General features: G+C 30.3%; 1 protein-coding gene across 3 annotated transcripts in view; it reads right to left on the reverse strand.

The window, feature by feature from the left end:
• Positions 1–19,979, reverse strand: part of LOC134696462 (glutamate receptor ionotropic, kainate 2-like) — a 62,741-nt gene that overhangs the window by 8,134 nt on the left and 34,628 nt on the right. Inside the window, exons 4-11 of one of the 3 annotated variants that reach the window (XM_063558288.1) lie at positions 19,616–19,794; positions 18,488–18,541; positions 10,054–10,266; positions 8,869–8,973; positions 8,035–8,058; positions 5,557–5,685; positions 3,231–3,443; positions 1,069–1,886 (exon numbers count right to left, since the gene is read on the reverse strand). In XM_063558288.1, the coding sequence (XP_063414358.1) occupies positions 1,069–1,886; positions 3,231–3,443; positions 5,557–5,685; positions 8,035–8,058; positions 8,869–8,973; positions 10,054–10,266; positions 18,488–18,541; positions 19,616–19,794 (1,735 nt within the window). Of the gene's footprint in view, positions 1–1,068; positions 1,887–3,230; positions 3,444–5,556; positions 5,701–8,034; positions 8,059–8,868; positions 8,974–10,053; positions 10,267–18,487; positions 18,542–19,615; positions 19,795–19,979 lie in introns of all 3 variants that reach the window. The other 2 variants (XM_063558287.1, XM_063558289.1) reach the window with 2 other exon arrangements.

Consider the following 19,979-nt stretch of genomic DNA (forward strand, 5'->3'; position numbering starts at 1 on the left):
TCCCGTCATATTTCTGACGTATGAAGGTATTACCGAATAGATAATGGCATTTTTATATCAGAACACAACATCTGCTAATACTATGACAAACCTTAAATGTCATTCAGTTGAAATATTCACTCAAGACATAATAGATCTAAGATTCAGGATAAATGAAATCTTTGAGTGTCATCAGGTCGTACACATTGATTATTTACTACTGTGGATTCATTTGTTTTCGTGGGTACCAATATTCGTGGATTAAGGGAAACTTGTATGTTCGTGTATCTTTAATTTCGTAGTATTGCCGAAGCCTGCATAAAAGCATATAATATACAATTTGTTTTTCGTTGAACATTTAGTTTCGTGATTCACCTGTATCCACGAAATCCATGAAAATCAACGAATAATAATGAATTCACAATACATACATTTATATGACAATCGAATCGTATGAAAGAGTAGTGCTAGTTAACATTACGATGATATTAAAAAGTAAAATCACGAAAATACCAAACTTTAAAAAAAAAAAAAATGAAAAGTCCTTAATCAAATGGCTAAATCAAAAGCTTCAACAGACCAAACGAATGAACGTGTAATTCAAAAGGTAATCGACATTCCGATAGGAACTTATTGTGTTCCTCTTATTGACAACTGTTCCGTTAATCATATAAGACTACCGTTTTTAAGGAGCTTACTAGTATGAAATTTCAAAAATATATAATCTTATCCTTCATATTTTCAAACGGGACGACCTGGTGACATGTATAAAAAATATCACATCAATGCGAATTTACCTAGAAACTATAATATATGTCGTGTTAATATTCCGATTGAATGGCGTTTTAAACTTGTCAAACTGTGAGAGAGATTTAATGTGCTGATATTTATATGTTCCGAAGAGCATTATTATTTATATCGCATGCTTGGAATACTGGTAATAATTTATTTGATCATAACCACAATAAATCTATAGATACACACACATACACAAAATATATGTCGCTTTTGTATATTTTCAAGTCTTAAGTTGTGAATAATAAAGTATGTTTAAAATATAGAAGTAGGAATACATAAGAAATTACTTACTTGCCCTCTAATCGATATAAAACCCCTCTTTCGTCTAACTTAAGAAGTGCCAATGAAATACTCTCCGTGAAAGGCGAATTTTTCCGAAGTGCTATTCCATACCCTTTAAGGTCAAACGGGTTTCCAATCTCCATCAAACTACAATTTTGAGCAGTTCTATGTCTCACAGTAGGCGAATCCCACAGAAATGCATATTTGTGCTTCATGGCACGTTCAAATCCATCATCAACTCTACGAACTATACCTGACATACTCATTTCAGCCCACATTTTTTCATAATAAGGAATAGTAGTCAGCTTGAAGAAGTCTTCAATTTGACTCCCTTCAACAGTACCATATTTATATATATTCTGATCAGCTAAATCAGAAGCTGATTCAATAGGAATATGTGCATTAGAAATTGTCAAAAAAGCGGCTAAATTTGCTGTATATATCGATATCACAATAAGGGAGAAGAACCACCACACACAACTTATTATCCGACTTGAAATGCCTCTGGGTGACACTTGAAGGTTTCCTCTAAGTAATGTTCCCCAAATATACCAAAAACTTTCCAATGCATTATCCATTCGCTTTTCTTGTCTATCACAATTCATACGACTAGTAGAAAGCAATGTTAACGCAGCAAGAATAAATGAAAAAAATATACATATCCACACATTTTTTGATAAAGGTAGTAAAAATTGAAATGGCGATACACTGCGTTCAGGTTTTCTTACAACCACACTAGTTCCTTTAGTCATAAATGGTTTAGAAAAATCCACCACCTCTGATCTTCCAGGTGTTATCTGGAATGGTGCTAAAGCTATATCTGCTCTCTACAATAAAAAATATATAGAAAGTTATTGTTAAAATAAATAGTTTGAAAATTATTCTAATGCAAAATGTTTTAGCAACCAAATTCGACATGTTCCTTTTCTTGTTATTGTTTTAATATGATTGTAATCATAAGGTTGATCAATCCTTATTTGAGTTTTGATTGACGAATCAAAAAAATGTCTGATTTCAGTGAGCTTTTAGCAGTGTTAAAACTGAAGTATTTCCGGAACATAAATTTGCAAAAAAAAAAAAAAAAAAATCTATAACTGACTTTAGTGCCAATATACATAAATGTGCCTACAGTTTATTGATTAAGTAGGAATGTACTTTTAGAAATTGCAAACAATGGATGTTTTTTATCCTACATCTTAATGAACTACTTTTATATTATGTGAAAAAAAAATAAGTTTCTCATTTTTTTAAGGAATGCCTCCTTTTGGGCATTGTTTTCTTTCTTAGCATTATCTTTGACGTTGCTTTATAAAACTGCCTTAAAAGTTATAAGTAATCAAAGTTACCAGACTTATAATTTAATACGTCAGACGCGCGTTATGCCTACATATGACTCATCAGTGAATCTCAAATATAAACATGCCATGATATCACCATTTTTAACGTAAACATTTTAGTAGATGGAGTAATTTGATCTCGTAGTTTTCAATGTGAACTCTCTGTTATATGTAATATTTTTTTCATTTTCAATTGTGCGTACAGTATTCCACTGCGCATGATAATCAGTTGCAGAACACACTTCTCAAAACCAGTATGATGTTCCTCGCTTTTGTTCTCCTAACATGTCAACATGACTGTCGCAAGATACACCCATCACAAATGCATGCCATTAACAATATCTTTGTTGTAGAACTATCAGTATAATGGTTTTAATCGAATGTTTCAGTTCTCATGCTTAATTTATAATTCTCCTGCTTTTTGTCGTTTGAAAACTTGACACATTGGACTTGTACTTATTGATTGTTATGACCATTTGTAAATGGGTACATGTCTATTTTTTTATTGTTTTATTGGGATGCTGAATAAGTTGATGGTTATCATGTTTTTTTAAATTCTTTTTTAAGCATCAAATGTTTTAATCTTTTTTGTAGTTTTTGTAATTTGGAGATGCGTTTTGCTCAGTCTTTGGCCCTTTCTAAATTGTGTTATGAGTTTTGTGTACTATTTTTGTCTGTTTGTCTTTTTAAACCATGGCGTTGTCAGTTTATTGTTGACCTAGGAATTTGAATGTGCTTTCGTTTTCTTTCAACTCTTTTATTTACCCGAATGCGCATAAGGTACATACAAAGTATTACTTTTCTTAATGGTAAAAAATCACGAATAAAAAATACCTTTTGAATTAATTCATTGACCATTCCGGTCCATCCATATGATTTTTTGCTGCCGAATTTTCCGTCTGGAACTAATGAAATATTGTATTTGAAATTTAATAACTTTGAAATTTCATCCAGTATGCTAACGATAAATCCTTCCAACTGGTCATTGAAATTACCAGTAAAATTCTTATCTTCTGTTTTGTTTTTCCATTGAACAAATGGCGGTTCCTGTAAAAAAATAATTTATAATGTTATTACATTTATAAGTAAAACGCTATATACATTTGTTTTTTCATACACTGGATATATTGGGTTACCTGTTTCTTCGGGGTTTTTTTTTTCACTTCTTTTTTTAAGGGACAAAAATACTAGTTCTTACTTTTGAGCAACACGGCGGTTTAAAGTAAAGAGAACGAACTGCTCACAATGGAGGACTACATGTGTTTACCCTCGGCTTTTAGTTTGGATAATTTTGCTTAATCTTGTAAAGATTGTAAAATTGTGAATATCGCCTTGGTTCCATTCGGGGTTTTTAACACATTTCGTTGTATGTAAAAATTAATTCAGTTACTTTATTACACAAGATATATTGAAATTGTTTTAAACCGTGAAGTGTACAGCCCAAACCTTACTGTCTCCCAACAAAAGGAAACTGTTGGTTGATTTATATCGTAAATACATTTAAGCTATCACTGAATGCATTAACATTATCCCGCAATTCTTATTTGTGAAAGGGGTAATCTGTTTTTTTTTCATACTATTTTCAATATTTATATTCCTATTTGCTTGCTATCGATTTGAAGATAAGTTGCATCTGTGAGTGTAGCAATTTCGGAGAGAGAAAAACGCATTTGACCAATTTCTTGTCAACTAAGATGCATTGCAACAAATAAGCGCAGGTTTGACGTATGATATGTCAGAAGTCAATATACTGAATTCGATCTTGTGCTCACGAATACATGTTTTTTTTTTTATCAAGGAGTCATCCAGAATTTCTTAACTCTTAAATATTCATTCATTGGTTTAACTCTTTTTTCCCACTTTTATTTACACTTTTGATGGGATAGCTTGATTTTTAAAATAGACAATCTTTTTTTTTTGGCATAATTGATTGTTTTAACCAAATGTATTTTACAAAGAAAAATACTTTTTCAAACAATAGATAATCATTATAAAGTTAAAAGATGTTTGCGATTCGTCGTAATTTAATATAAAATCTTATCTTTAATAACTATATTGATATGGATTTTTACTGATAAGTTAATTTAATATATATGTGATACTATATATAATCATCTCATATACCAGGATTATTATTTGGTTATACAGACGTGATTTTCGTCTATAAAAGACTTGTCAGTAGTGCTCGAATGAAACCAGTTGTACAACCAAATCAATAGCGAAGTTACAATAATCGAAAACAAAATAAAGAAAAATGTAAATTATGGATAAAACCATCCCTTTCGTAGAAAAAAACTTAGTGTATGGACAAATTTGAAATATTATAAAGATTCATCATAACCTTTCAATGTAAACTTTTAAGGCATAATAGGAACTATTAACTGAACTTTTGGATTTTAATTATCCTTTTTTTTTTACAGAAGGTGCCCACATAAACTAAGTTTTTGAAAACATGTTTGAGATGTTCCCCTCTGTTATAAAACAAATAAGTTGTTTTGATTGTCACGGAAAATAGAAGATATTCGGAAACCTTAGGTTTTATCCATGAAGCGCCATTACAATAATGTGTCCCCAAACCCAATTTTTTCTTTTCATTGTTTAATTATATTTGGTTTTAAAAGCAATTTTGAAAAATCTTCATAGTTTTTGAAGAAAGAAAGGTGCCAATATAAAGAGAATCCCTCTCATCTAATGGCTTATATCTTGTAAACAAGCAAACAGACTCTATTTGTTTTTGCTATGTTAGTTCAAATATTCACATACTTTAAATTTGTAACAGTCTTTTCAAAAAGCATGTTATTTTGAAAAGAGAAGCAACCTGCGTAAATTAGTAAAATGTATCAAATAAAGTATTTGTTCATTACGGCGCTTTCTGTGGAACATTTCTTCTTCATTTCGATGGAATACTCCACACATGTTCATTATATGTTATTAAATTCTTAGATTGTTTACACAATGTTTCAAAAGACACTCGTATATTAAGTTGGCAAAATCCTACGGTAGGTTTAGATCACCAAAACTCTTCAAATTCTTACTTAATTTGGCAGTTTAACATTATTGATTCCAGATAAATCTTTTGTGGATTAAACGCACGTCTGACATACAAAGATCTTGTATCGTTGGAGAGTTATTGTTCGGTAATTAAAGGTAAATGACTTACAATTTTTGTAGTGACTATCATTGTTTTCCCTCCATAGACGTCATTACTCATTTTCATCATCGTCTGATATGACTTGGACGGTAATAGTCTCTCTTTCATAGAAATTTTCCCGCTACGCCACGTTCCTGACTGAAATAGAGCACTCTGTAAGACGAAGGAACAGAAAGCAAAAATCAGTGCATGTTCAAAAGTATTCCATATAAAGTTCATAAGAGTAATCAGCATATATTACTATATCTATTCAGCATTATTTTTAATACCTGCTTTATTTAATGACCCTAAACAAATATTTGCTGGTGTTAATGATCTTCTTGTTAACTCAACGTTTTTAAATTGTTTTATGAGTTGTCCTTAACTAATTATTATACTAAGCTCTACCAATTACACTCAATGTATCAATTTTATAAAGTTAAAATCTAAATTCAAAACCAATACTGCAAACCTATTTCCATAAGCGAAGAACCAAAACCATATTTCAAATTATTCAAAATATTAACCAATGTAGTGAAACTGATTTGAATGAGATCTTCCGAGAAGATTAGTATGTAACTCCCTTAAAATAAGTAACTTTTATCCTTATTAACATTCAGATAAAGTTGGTATAAAACAAAATGGTGTTTCTTTATGAACTATATATTTTTTTGTAATGAGCCAATGCCATATATTGGAAGGATACAAGCAATGACATTGTTGTTCTATTGTGCATTAATCCACTTTTCGTATATGAAAAAACTCATGAAGTAAACAAATCAAATAGGTATTTAACGTTAGTAATGATAAAAAGAAATGCGTTTATGTTCTAGTCTACGTGAACTCGTAAACATCGGTTGTCTACATGACCATGCGATTGTCTTAAATCAAGTAGTTAGTGAAATTCGAGAGAGAAAGGGAGAGATAATTATAAATACAAATCGCATGCAAGAATGAAATGTAGAATCTCCTCGACACATGTACGAAAATGATAAAAGAAGGGAATTTCGTTTTGAAATTTTCTGGTACACGTATCTCTATATTCGAAAGGAAACAAAAACGTCCAATACGACCAAAACACATAACATAGACTATTTCGTAATTCTGATTTGTTATATCGAGTCCAGATTTTAAGTCAACTTTTCGTGATTAATAATTCAACTCAAATACTCCATTTTGACATACAATATATAGTCAAACCTGCTTAAGAAACAACATGTATTAACAGAACACAAATTTTAGATACATCTGTAGTACATATAATATAAATTGAATCTGTATTACAAGACCACCTGTCTAAAGAGAAAACTTTTGACTGTATATATCTTTATGCAATAATGGCCTTTTTATACACATTAACAATATACGTCAACAAGAAAACTATTCAGTAACACAATACATGCATTAAAATAAACGACAGTTCAACGGTCTGTCTTTAACAGCAGAGAATTGCCTATACATTTCGCTAATATGTCAAGGTTAACGACTCCCTATGTCTAGCAAATAAAGTTGTAAATTTTGTTATGGATGTTTAAATATATACCGACAGTATACTAAAGGGCAAAACAAAATACCAAATTATATAAAAGGCTAAAAGAAACATCACGAAAAGAAAAAGCAAGTTTTATAAAAGATACACAAAATTTATTAAAAAAAAGCAAACAGAAACACCAAATTCAATAGTACAACAAAAGAAACAACAATTCTTTTGATAAATTCTCTTGAAGGCATACAAAAACACAGAATTCGATAAATCATAAAACAGAAACACAAAATTCTATGGAGGACAAAAAAAACCTGTAAAACTCAATAAAAGACGAAATAAAACACCAAGTTATATAAAAGATGAACAGAAACACCAAGATCAATAAAAGTCGAAAAAATACAAGAACAGCAAACCGCTGATTTGATTCCTGACCTAAGACGGACACGTTTACAAATAGTAGGGTATATACAAAAAGTTTACCATTCAGCGCATTTTTTTTTATAATTTACAACCGAGTTGACCTTAATTATAAAGACATATAAATGAAGATGAATCTTTGACCAGCAATTTCTTCAAAATCTGCATGCAAAATATGACAAATATAGCTTGACTTGTATTAGATGTCATATACCAATAATTTTGATTATGCATTAAAATAGTATAAAAAAAATATAACACCATTTGCAAAAATATGTCAGTGCTTCTATTAGAAATACTATCGTGGCATAATCTCATTAAACGATTGAGAGAAGTTTGAAAACAAAATTATCATCACATGTGGAAGGTGGTAACCGTGAAAGCGGTTGACTTGTGATTTTTCCAATAGACTTTTATGATAGCAATACTTAAATGCAAATAACACAAATATACTATCAGAGAAAACCTTCATCAATCGTTATTTTGAATACCCTCTACCACATAGTGATTATAAAGTGTGCTATTAGTATAACATAGGAGGTATATATATATGTATATAATTGAGTGCAGAGTGAAATGTTACAGTTCTGGCTCGCAGGACATACTTGCTTCCCAATAAACTTTAGAATCTAGAAGAAGTTGAGATCGAATTAAATAAAAGACATTTAACAATTTAATATTCGACAGATTCTGTTGAATAATTTGTCGATACAGTACATGATTTCGTTAACGGATGAGTTTGGTACACTGTAAAAGCAGGAATTACTTCTTTGTGTATACATGTAGTGTTCATAAATAATTCAACATACACATAATAGATTTGATATAATAGCTTTTTGGAGAAGCATACACCTCAATTTTACCACGATATGACGATATTTGCAAACAACGTTTCTTGCATGTTTAATAAAATCAATGTACTGGTTTAGTTAAGTGTGATAGAGAACAGCATAACGGGAGAATTAGAACCGAGATAACATCGATGGAGACGTTTTCTTCGTGTGGTAACTCTCACCACTGATAGCAGTTTTTTTTTTATGTGTTTAATATCTAGACAGTGGCATATCGGCATGTAGTGATATATCACGTGCATATCATTTCTGTAAATGCAATGTGTTTTTTTTCTTTTGGCGAAAGAGGCTTACCTTAGAGAAAAATAATACCACATTCTTAATCTTCCATAGAATTAACGCACTATTTGAATAGTTGCATACAGTATACTATTATATATTTTAATTTATCATAATGATTATATGTTTGAAAATGTAATGTGTATATGTTTGAAAATGTATTGAGAAAATGTTTGAAAATGTAATGAGAATATGTTTGAAAATGTAATGAGAATATGTTGAATTTCTAAATATAATAATGAATAAAACACAATTGACAATACAAACTGTGTAGTCTCGTAAAGGTAAAGAAATAAATGTTTTACGTACCGTTCCATTTTGTACTGTTGAAAGTGTGTTCATTTGGAAGAAAGTCTCTCTTCTTAGACCAACCTTGGTATATTCTAAAAGTCCAGTGCATCCGTCTATTTTGATCTAAAATCATATATTTCATTTAATAAACGTTTTAATCTTTAAATTGTTAAGTACTTATGGAGAAAATATATTAAAATAATTATTTATCCTCTTTTATTAATTGGTATTATATAAACCAACTAAATATGTAAACTTGATTTCACCCATCAAAGATACTAAGCGTATACTTAAGAACACCAGAAGCGCGTTTCGTCTACAAAATAATCAACAGTGACGCTCATTTCAAAACATTACGATGCTCAAAATCAACTGCGAAACTTAATTGCATTTCAAAGGTAAATATAAGATAGTTGGGTCAAATCAACAGACACTTAAAAATTATGACATGTCCTTATAAAATGGTTTTTGAGCTGTTTTAATCTTCACAAGAAAGTTTATCTTCTTCTTTACTAGCTAGAAGTCTTGATTATTTTTTGTGTAGCTTGTCAAATATCATAATGGTAGTGTTTAATGATAAGTTAGGATTTAAGATATTGATAGGAAAATTAGCAGATGTACTATATAATAGGGCATAGAATAATAAAAATGCATAGAAGTAAATAAGAAAACAAAAGCAAATTTCTCGTTACTCGTTTTATGTAGATTAGACCGTTGCTTTCCCCTTTTAAATGGTTTTACATTAGTAGCTTTGGGGGCCCTTTATAGCTTGCTGTTCAGTGTGAGCCAAGGCTCCGTGTTGAAGGCCGTACCTTGACCTATAATGGTTTACTTTTATAAATTGTTATTCGGATGGAGAGTTGTCTCATATATCAATTGAAATATTTGATTGATTCAATATTCATGTTTCTTAAAGTTTTGTGACTTAAACATATTCGTCCGTTAATTGTTGTCTTTAAAGACGGTACGTCCGACTTAAGAGGATAATTTTATGTGCTGAACGTTAAACACTGTCATCAAATCAGGGATCATATGCATTAAACTACTTATTATAAGTTCAGATTTGTTCCCAATTTGTGGATTTTCTGTATGATCCGATAGATATGTACTACGATCGGATATTCTAACTGGTTTTATGCAAATCAGTCTAAACTTTTATGAATTTTATACACCGATTTGAGTTTTACATTTTGCTGGACTTACCTTTCGTAAATTTTTTCTCATTTGTACTCGAGATGAGTTTTTATTGAGGTCTATCAACTTATTGAGTACGTTCATTGCATCGTAGAAAACAGCGTTAGTAAGATTGTTGGATTGTAAGGCACATGATTGAGAATTTCTCTCCATAACAATGAGCAATGATGTAAGATTGGCACGGGAGTCTTCATACTGCTCTAAGGCCACTCTATCCGCATCCTGTAATGAAACAAACATATTTTACGTTAAAAAGTAAAATCACAAAAATACTGAACTTAGAGGAAATTCAAGTTGGAAAGTCCCTAATCACATAGCAAAATCTAATCACAAAACACACAAAAAACGAATGGATAACAGCTGTCATATTCCTGACTTGGTACAAGCATTTTCAAATGTAGAACATGATGGATTAAACCTGGTTTTATGGTGCTAAACTACTCGCTTTGTTGAAAGTTTCATCAAATTCCGTTATATTTACAATGATGCGTGAACTAAACTGTCCATTCTTGCTTCGCTATATGGTGCATACCAAAGTTGAAATCTATCACAATTAGGGTCTCTAGGATTACAATGAATTGAAAGGAAATTACAAGTTATATATATACATTTTTATGAAGAACTGAACAACGTATGCAACGTTTATTACAAAATATATATGAAACTGAAATCCACCAATAAAACACGATGGTGCTTATATTTTTGTTTTTGTATAACATCTGTTATGTAATGTTTCCCTTAAACAGGTTTGACCTATTTATACATGTACAGTATATCAAGGGAAAGCCTAAAACATATGGGAGAAGGCCATACATTCGAGTAAGAGTAATATAATGAATTTTTAATACAGTAAATAATGTCTTTAGATTGCATTTCTATTAATATAGACAATGCAATTTTCCATAGGAACTCTATTTGCGGCTAAAACTATGTCCCTTCACTATATATCTATGTTATGAATAATATATATCCCCCCAAAAGAGACGTGGCTTGTGACACAGCTGTATTTACAAAGAGCTATCTATAAGTTTAAAGCCTAAAGTTTGCTGAGAAGGGGCTTCTTTTTGATAATTGTGGGTAATTTCACAACTTGGTTTTGTTTATTGTAGAATTTTTTTTTTAAATAAACTCTAATTGTTTAATGTATAACTGACTTATACTGACATAATGTTGAACTTGTCGTAAAAAACAACAACTTCAAAACTGTGGAAAAAGCAAAACTACCAGGTTGAACCTTTTTCAAAAGAACGTTTCATTACAAATTTGATGATTTTCTTTTCAAATGGAATACTACATTGTACCTAAGGAATTTTCTACTGATCGATTACCTGTCAGTAACAGACTAAATAGCAATTCCACAAATGAAATTACGAAACAAAAAGAAATACATCAACGAAAATGTAGTCTGAAATGTCTTCAATGGAAGACTGTTATTTATGGGTTCAAATTAACATGCTTTTCTTGTTTCTTTGCCATTGAAGTTTTCAGTTGTAAGAACATGTCAAACAAAATTGTTTCAAATAAAATTGAATGTTAAGTGAAAATAATTTCACTGAATTCAAAACAGCAAGCAAATTAACACACTTTTCAATTTATCTCCCAGTTAATAAGTTGATTTTGCTGTTAGATCGCTCGTTATTTGTTGTTGACTGTTTATGGAATCGTTTGAGAACATGAGTTAAACAAGTCTTTATATCAATGGATCGTTTTCTCCTACATTATAACTACAAAGTTCACAGTTTAAAAAATAGTTTGTGAACATGAGTTGAACAAGTCTTTATATCAAGGGGTTATTTCCCCCTTCATAAATTTTGACTGCATATCAATTTAACCCACCAAACAAACAAAAAGAGAGAATTGTGAGAATACTATCAGTTAAATTTTTAAAAAAAATTGGATAGTAGAAAGATAACTCATTTTATCATACTTCAAATATAAATGAAATTGTGCTGAAAATCAAAAGGTAAATGAAATTTTGAGACAGAAAAGATAATTTGTTATATTGAGTTATATACATATTGAAATTGCGTTTCTATATACATTTCCAATTTATGTTTAAGCCCTCATCCTCCCTCTTTAATTTTCATACAAGGGAATGTTTATTTCAAGTGTCTACAAGTTACGGTTGTTAAGATATGTATGCAGTAGAACTGACAGTTGTACGTTGTTCGTCCCAATATTTGCGAAGTATTCGTAGATGTATAGTCTTTCGAATTTCAATACAAATGGAAAAACGTTATGTGAAGATCTAGGACATATTGTTTTTTCATGAGTATGGTCTGATATCGATTAACATACTGTGACATTATAAGTTGAGGATCAACGCTTGTTTTGCTTAAGCTAACATTTACTAAAAATTGTCGTTTCAATTCTTACGGGAGGATAAGTGACTGCGAAAACTCCAAATGTTGATATATGCATATCAACGCTTAAAATGAACACATATTTTATTGAAAATATATGCTGATTTACTTGGTATGCAAGATTCAGATTACTGAGCAATGATGTAAAAAGTAAAGTCACAAAAATACTAAACTCCGAGAAAAATTCAACAAGGGAAGTTTATAATCAAATGGCAAAATCTAAAGCTGAAAACCGTCATACGAACAGTTTTTTTTCTTTGATTTTCAGCTTGCACGTGAATAGCAAGTGAATCTTTCCGGATGGAAACTGGTTAGTTATTGAAGAAATATCAACGCCTTGACAATATCAGTATGCACACATAACATAAAGCCCACGCATTCATTTCCTTGACAATAAAAAAAAAAGAGAAATCAATCGAAGTCTGTACAAACAAACGTCTTTCAAACATTTACCAAAAATTCAGTTTACATTTTGTCGGAGAAATGGCCAAAAGCTGTTTCCTCTGATCGATTAACTGTCACTCTCAGGCTTTAAAGCAATAGAAAATTAAATAACGAAATACAAAAAGAACGAGCAAGAAAAATGTGTTATCTATAATAACATTTTACTGCGTAATTGTAAAATTTCACTTAATTTTGATTTAATCGCAAACGTTGAAAAATTAATTTAATTATTTTTCTGCTTGATTGTGTTCCTACCACATTAATGCAGTTAAAACAATATATTAGGAAAAGTGATCGGTAAAATATGCAAATGTCCTTGAAATGAGCAAATACTTCATTCATCAATCCACTACTACCAATGTTTAAGATAAACAACATCCCGTTTTCCGTGTAAAGGAGTAGGTTCGGTAAGAGCCTTTTTTGGCCCCAAAATATAGCAGTTTTACAAAATTGATAAAATGTAAACTTTCAGTTAATTATTGGATAGTAGAATGGTTCTGCTACATAAATATTGGCTGTTTTTGGCAATACAATGCACATATATTGAGTACTAGCACCATTAAGTCATGCTAAATTACTGAAATCATCAAAATTCAGGCATTTTGGTTAAATTTTAGACGGTTTCCGTGTAAAACGAAAGTGGCCGCATTCGTGTTCATCCAAAATATTAAAATGGAAGTTGTATTTGATGATAATACATAACATATATAAAGATTGAGGATGAACACGGATGCGGCCACTTTCATTTTTGACAAAAAGTATCTAAAAAGTGACATTTTTTCGCATATTTGGTAGATTTTTCATACTTTAGCTTTAATCGGATAATTTTTTATGACTAAATGAGTTAAAATCTTTCACAAAAAATAATTGAATCAAATGAAATAGACACTTAAGTGTTTAAAAAGTGGTCAAAATCTTTCGTCAGATGAAACTGAAATTTGAGGCCAAAATCGGTCCTTACCGGACCTACTTCTTACTCGAGTACTTTTCTATGTGAAATTAGGAAAATAAAGATTTAAAATTTTAAGACTATGATAAAAAAAAAAAAAAAAAATTCTTATACATTATCCCAATTAGGGATTACCGTTCAATATGTTTAATCTTAATATTTAATACGTATGATGTTATGGTTGAGTCGTTACGCCTACTTTCAGTGATGCACTTCAAAAAAAAGTTTTTAAACACCTTAGGTTATACAATATATGTTATTTCATAACAAAAACTTTCTTTTTGTGAAATTTTATATTGGTCTTTTCAGATTTACATATGTTCTTTCACAAAACAATGGTGAATTCGGAAACATAAGATCTTTTTATCTCGCCACGTTTTATGCACATATTATAGTTCAAGAACCTTGACAATAACAGTAATCATACTATATAGTCAGTTGGAAGAACAAGGTGTTGATAGACCATTTATCTAATCCACTCATCGCTTTTACCGAATGTTGAGGGCAATTTAGCTTTTTCTTTTGCTTTTAAAAGATTTTCTCCAGTCCAATACTTAACATGGCCTTCAGTTAAATGTACATAAAAAGTGTAGATGTATGATTTGTAGGACTATATAAAATCGGCATAAACAAATATATTGTTTGTGGTATTGTGAAAATCATGTTTCGACTCAAACTGAACATAAATTTATTATTTATAATTTCAGATGGTTAGTATGACAACGACGGCAAAAGAGAGATAAATGGTAAGTATGGTGGTTTGAACATTTGATTCCTAGCTTTCAAAGTTCAAAACTTAATTGAAAATAAACGATAATGTACGATGGTTTGTATGGTTGTATACGAAACGTATCGTCAAACATAACACGCTCAAAATCTAATTTTCAAAATATTTACCAAAGGAAATTCATTATTATCTAGACATATTTTACAAATGTTTAATTGATTTACTCCTTAAAGCTTATGTTTTTGAGTTGATAATTATTTAAAAAAAATGGCAAATGTTAAACCAAAGCTTCAAAATGCATAGTCGTTTTTCAATCGTGTTTTGATTTTGCCAATTTGACTGAACTGTGACTTTGAACTTTTTTTTATATATATCTATCATATATTAATATACACAGATCTAAATGCTCTGGATGATGGATAGAGTTGTTTTACCTAAATTATTTTATATCTAACGCTGACGGATCTCCTAGTTCAGAAATAATAACATTATACTGGAAAGGCATGCTTATTTCAAATCTCTATAAACACGCAAAGTATCATCTAGAGGGAATCTGGAAGGCTGCTATTTATATGATAATAAATATGAATCACCATCATTTTATGTATTTCATTGATTTAGTGTTAATAATTTGCAAAGTTCAATAGAAAACGAGATAGAATCGAACCAAAGTTGTGTGATCCATTCACAAATTCTTGTATTTAAATTTTTTTTACCACTGTTATACAATGTTAACGTTTATCAAAGTGGTTCCCGACATATAAACATTAATTTTGAGGTCCTGGCATTAAACAAGGGGCGAAAGATACCAAAGGGAGATAAAACAAAATCACAAAAGGCAAATAGACAAATAATAGTACAATAGTTAATAAAGGCAGCAGGATTATATAATTTAAAACGCCAGACGCGAGTTTCGTCTACATAAGACTCACTAGTGATGCTCACAAGACACAACATAGAAAAATAAAGACAAAGCAACACGAAACCTACCAAAAACTGGAGGTGATCAAGGGTGTTCCGTAAGGGTACGCAGATCCTGCTCCATATTCATATCATTTAAACATGAAACACGCTTAATTTAGAACAGATCAAGAGCAATGACAAATCACTAAAGGTTCCAGCAGATCGGATTACACGTTTGATATTATTATTTTAGTTTCTTCGATACCATACATATTATCGGTAAAATTTAGATCTAAGGTCAAAATTGATGAAATTTGAAATATACATTAGAAGATACCAATATGATGCGATCAATTCCCAGATTACCAGAATGTTAGAGTCATTAAAGGTATTAACAAAATCCCAGAATAAATATAACAAAAATAGGTAACATGTGCGTATAGATTAATCGTTAAAACTTTAGTCTCTATGGTCCTTGCTAAATCTTCTTATTAGCTGACATAAACTGCACATTATATGTATAACAGCAATTAGTTGGGGTCAGTTGGCATTTATATGTAATGATTGATCGTAATTGTTATACAGGGTAATTTATTCACCGAGTGCTACGCAAACTACTCAGCATGTGAATTTCGTTTTGTTTTAGTTCCTCCTAGAACCAACTCATGTAGGAAACTGCCTGACTTCAGACTATTATATTTCAATGGCTGTCTTCTTTGTTAATCTTTTGTATACATTTTTGTATTATAAAATGTTGTGCTATTTTCTTTGGCAATCGTTTACTTTTTATACAATGATCGTTTTAAATTTGTGAAAGAATAGTATACAAAATTCACCTAAAGCGTCGAAATATTCGGAATAATAATTGCTCTCACCTTTGTATTACAGAATTTTTTCTTATCAATTGACTGGATGAGAAATGAATATTTTCTTTTTCTTTCTTTCTTCGTTATATTCATTCATAATTGTAAAAAAGATCGATCCTTCAACTCACCTATTGAACGTGTATGATTATTAAATATAAAGAATATTACCAGGGATTGTCTTAACTTCGCAAAAAGAGGTGTCGTTTGCAAACTAAAATTATTTTTTATTCTTTCATGTTTAGTATAAACTTTTTTTTTGTACAATAAAATCTTACTAACAAACAATTAAGTGAATGGAAAAAGAAAGAAATGACCATTAGACTATAAAAAAATGTAAAGTAAGTACACCTAACTCCAAGGTAAATTCAAAATAGGGAGTCAATAAACATTGACAACATCAAATCATTATACATCAAACGATGAAAATATAGCAATTAATTATTGGCAATTATGAACAGGTAGATAAGGATTTCATTAAGATAGTAGAAGAAATAAGTAGATATTAACACGAAGGAATAATGCGCCCCATTTTTGTAATTTTAGATCTATTTTTCAAGTCAGGAATAGGTTTTTGGTTCATAGTTTCCTATTCGAGTATGTGACCTGCCTTCAAGCAAAACAAAACATAAGATATTAAAGCCATTATTAATAGAGTTATAAACACTCCATCATCTTAAGAATTATTATGACTAGGCAGTTAAGTAGCAGTTAAAGTGTTTAGAACTCTCGGAAGTAGCAATTTTACTCATCGATTTTTTTGTTGCTCACAGTTAACGACAATTTATATGTTAGAGCACGCAATCCGCTATCAGGTACTTAAGTCTCTTTTTACTAAGTAAATATAATTAATTATCCCACAGAATGTGCATCAATTCAAACAAAAACAAAATTAATCAGTATAAAGCTAAATCACTTGGGTATATAAAAATGCCAGCAAATGCCATTCAAAAAGCTGTGTTTACACTTTTCGATTATTTTGAAACATTAATCAGAAATTTATTTATATCAATTATTTGACGCATTGGACTGTTAGGTCCATAAAAAATATTTTATTCCATACTGAGTTATTTGTCTCTCTCATGCTGGAAACAGATTCATTATTGACCGATTTATATTTCCTCAATCAAACAGCATGCAATCCTAAATCATCAGATGTTCAATAGAAAGCGATATATGATCGGTACAAAAATAATATGGTCCACTTACTATGACCTATTTTTTTTAATGATTTGGTGCTGAGTCCATAGGTCAATATCCTGAACTACGCAATCCCTGCCTACATATCATATGTCAATTAATTATCTTTTAATGAAGATTGATCGATTTTAAGGCGTTTTCAATATTTACAATTGTGACTCTTCAATTTGATACTTTGGTTGCCTGGCAGAGATTCATTTATTGCGCATTTCATTTTTTTTACATGACGATTAAATATTTTGGTCCAACTTATGATTGACATAAAGGATATTAAATCAATTAAACTTGGTAATCCTACATTCAAGGGTAAACACATGATTGGTTATTCTAATAAATTATTGAACATTGAAATAAGAATAAAAATGCAAATGTAAACTTTCAAATACTAAAGTATGTATAAGTTTTCGCAAAAAATAAAGGTACTTTGAATTAATAAATCTATATTAAGACAATAAACGTGACGCAAACAACGTGATATAAAACGCGCTGATTAATGATACAATTGTGTGGACTTTGCCATAAAAGCCGCACAAAAATCTTTTCATAATAACTTATTTTTTATATTTTTTGTATTTTCTCTAATAATGATTAACCTTTCTGTTAACGAACTATGTCTGATGATCAAAATCAATCAGGAGAGCAATGGGGTAAAGAGATACGAACCATGTCAGCAGGTTATAGAAACAGATCGATGTTGTGTGTGTGCATTTCTTTCAAAACGAGCAATCCGTCTATCCAATACGTTAGACAATAAAGGCTATATGTCTGACCTTATGGACAAGTCCGTATGTATACATTTACTCCGTTGTACCAAATTTACTTATAGCCAGGACTATTACTTAACCATTAACCAGAGTTATGATAAAGTTGCTTACCGAATTTGCACCTTACTAGGTCAATGGATATAGATATGAACCAATTTAACCAGAACCAGACATATAAAAACTTCTCATCAAATTAGCCAATAACCAGGAGAATGGATAAAAGTACTTACCAAATTAACCACTAACCAGGCATTTGGACGGGATAACATATTCAGGTATAAAGCCTGCAAAACAATTAAATGGTTAGGATGAAATTTCTTAAATTTGATGAGCTATATTCCTTACTATTTCAACTTATCATAAACCTAACCAAATATGGGAATAAATCCCTGATACTGATAGTGCTGCTTGTATCCCTATTCTGACATTAATTTTGTTGTTTGGTTGGCTGATGAGTTGTGCTGTATTTAATTGATAATATACTAGACAATGTTACATGCACCGCACTAATTATATTTGAAATTAATTAGAAAGCAAGACAAAATTGTAATAACAAAAAAAACTTTTTAAAAAGGACCATTGCAAACAAACATTCAAATTATTTATCCAGTCTAAAAACGTTACAAATGTACAACACGTTGTTGTTTTTCATAATTATACTGGTTAATGGTATCATAAAGTTTAGAACCAAGCTTTTACCTGTCCGTTGCATTTCACAGGACCTATGTATTCCTGTAACTAACTAAATGCATATAACTAAAATGTTATGGTAAAGCCACCTTGCCCGATATTTTTTGTTAATTACATGTTGCATTGCATTACTTGGTAATAAATTGAGATAGTATTTGTATTTCAATTATTTGAATTTTGAATATTATAATATATGGTTACAATAGCTTAGGTTACTCAAGTTATGATAACCTTATGTCAGAATTGTATTTCTTCATCTATTTGCTCAATCATGTACAATGTTGTTGCTTTTAAGTTGTGTTGTTTTTCTTAATATTTTATACAATACCAAATATTATGTATTCCCTGACATATCTTATTTCCACGTGTTCTTTTTAAAAAATGTAAAATCCCAAGTCAGGAGCCTCTGGCCTTTGATAGTCTTGTATTATTTTAATTTTAGTTTCTTGTGTACAATTTGGAAATTAGTATGGCGTTCATTATCACTGAACTAGTATATATTTGTTTAGGGTCCAGCTGAAGAACGCCGCCGTGTGCGGGAATTTCTCGCGACATTGAAGACCTGTTGGTGACCTTCTGCTGTTGTTTTTTTATTTGGTCGGGTGGTTGTCTCTTTGACACATTCCCCATTTCCATTCTCAGTTTTAAACATTAAAGTGTTCACTTACCTGAGTAAGAACAATAGCAGCATTCTTAGATGAACACATTAATATAAAATTTCCGAAATATTTATCACGTAGCTCTTTTAAAATCCTTTTCACATTATTACTAGAGGAATTATTTAGTACATTATATGTCTTAATGTCAGCAGTTTCTTTATCCACTAATCCAGAAAATATATGTGGCACTGAAAAAAATAAATTAAATTAAATTTAACTTCAAATATGGTATTTTCGGAAAAAATCTTTTGGCTATAAAATATGCATGCATATACAAAGAACTAAATCAAGCTATAAATTTTGATAGTTCATATAGTTGCAAATGTATTTAATTAATTCATCTAAACGTACTGCACTTATTGAGTTTATATCC

Source organism: Mytilus trossulus, chromosome 14 (assembly GCF_036588685.1).
Source record: "Mytilus trossulus isolate FHL-02 chromosome 14, PNRI_Mtr1.1.1.hap1, whole genome shotgun sequence".
Classification (NCBI taxonomy): Eukaryota; Metazoa; Mollusca; class Bivalvia; order Mytilida; family Mytilidae; genus Mytilus; species Mytilus trossulus.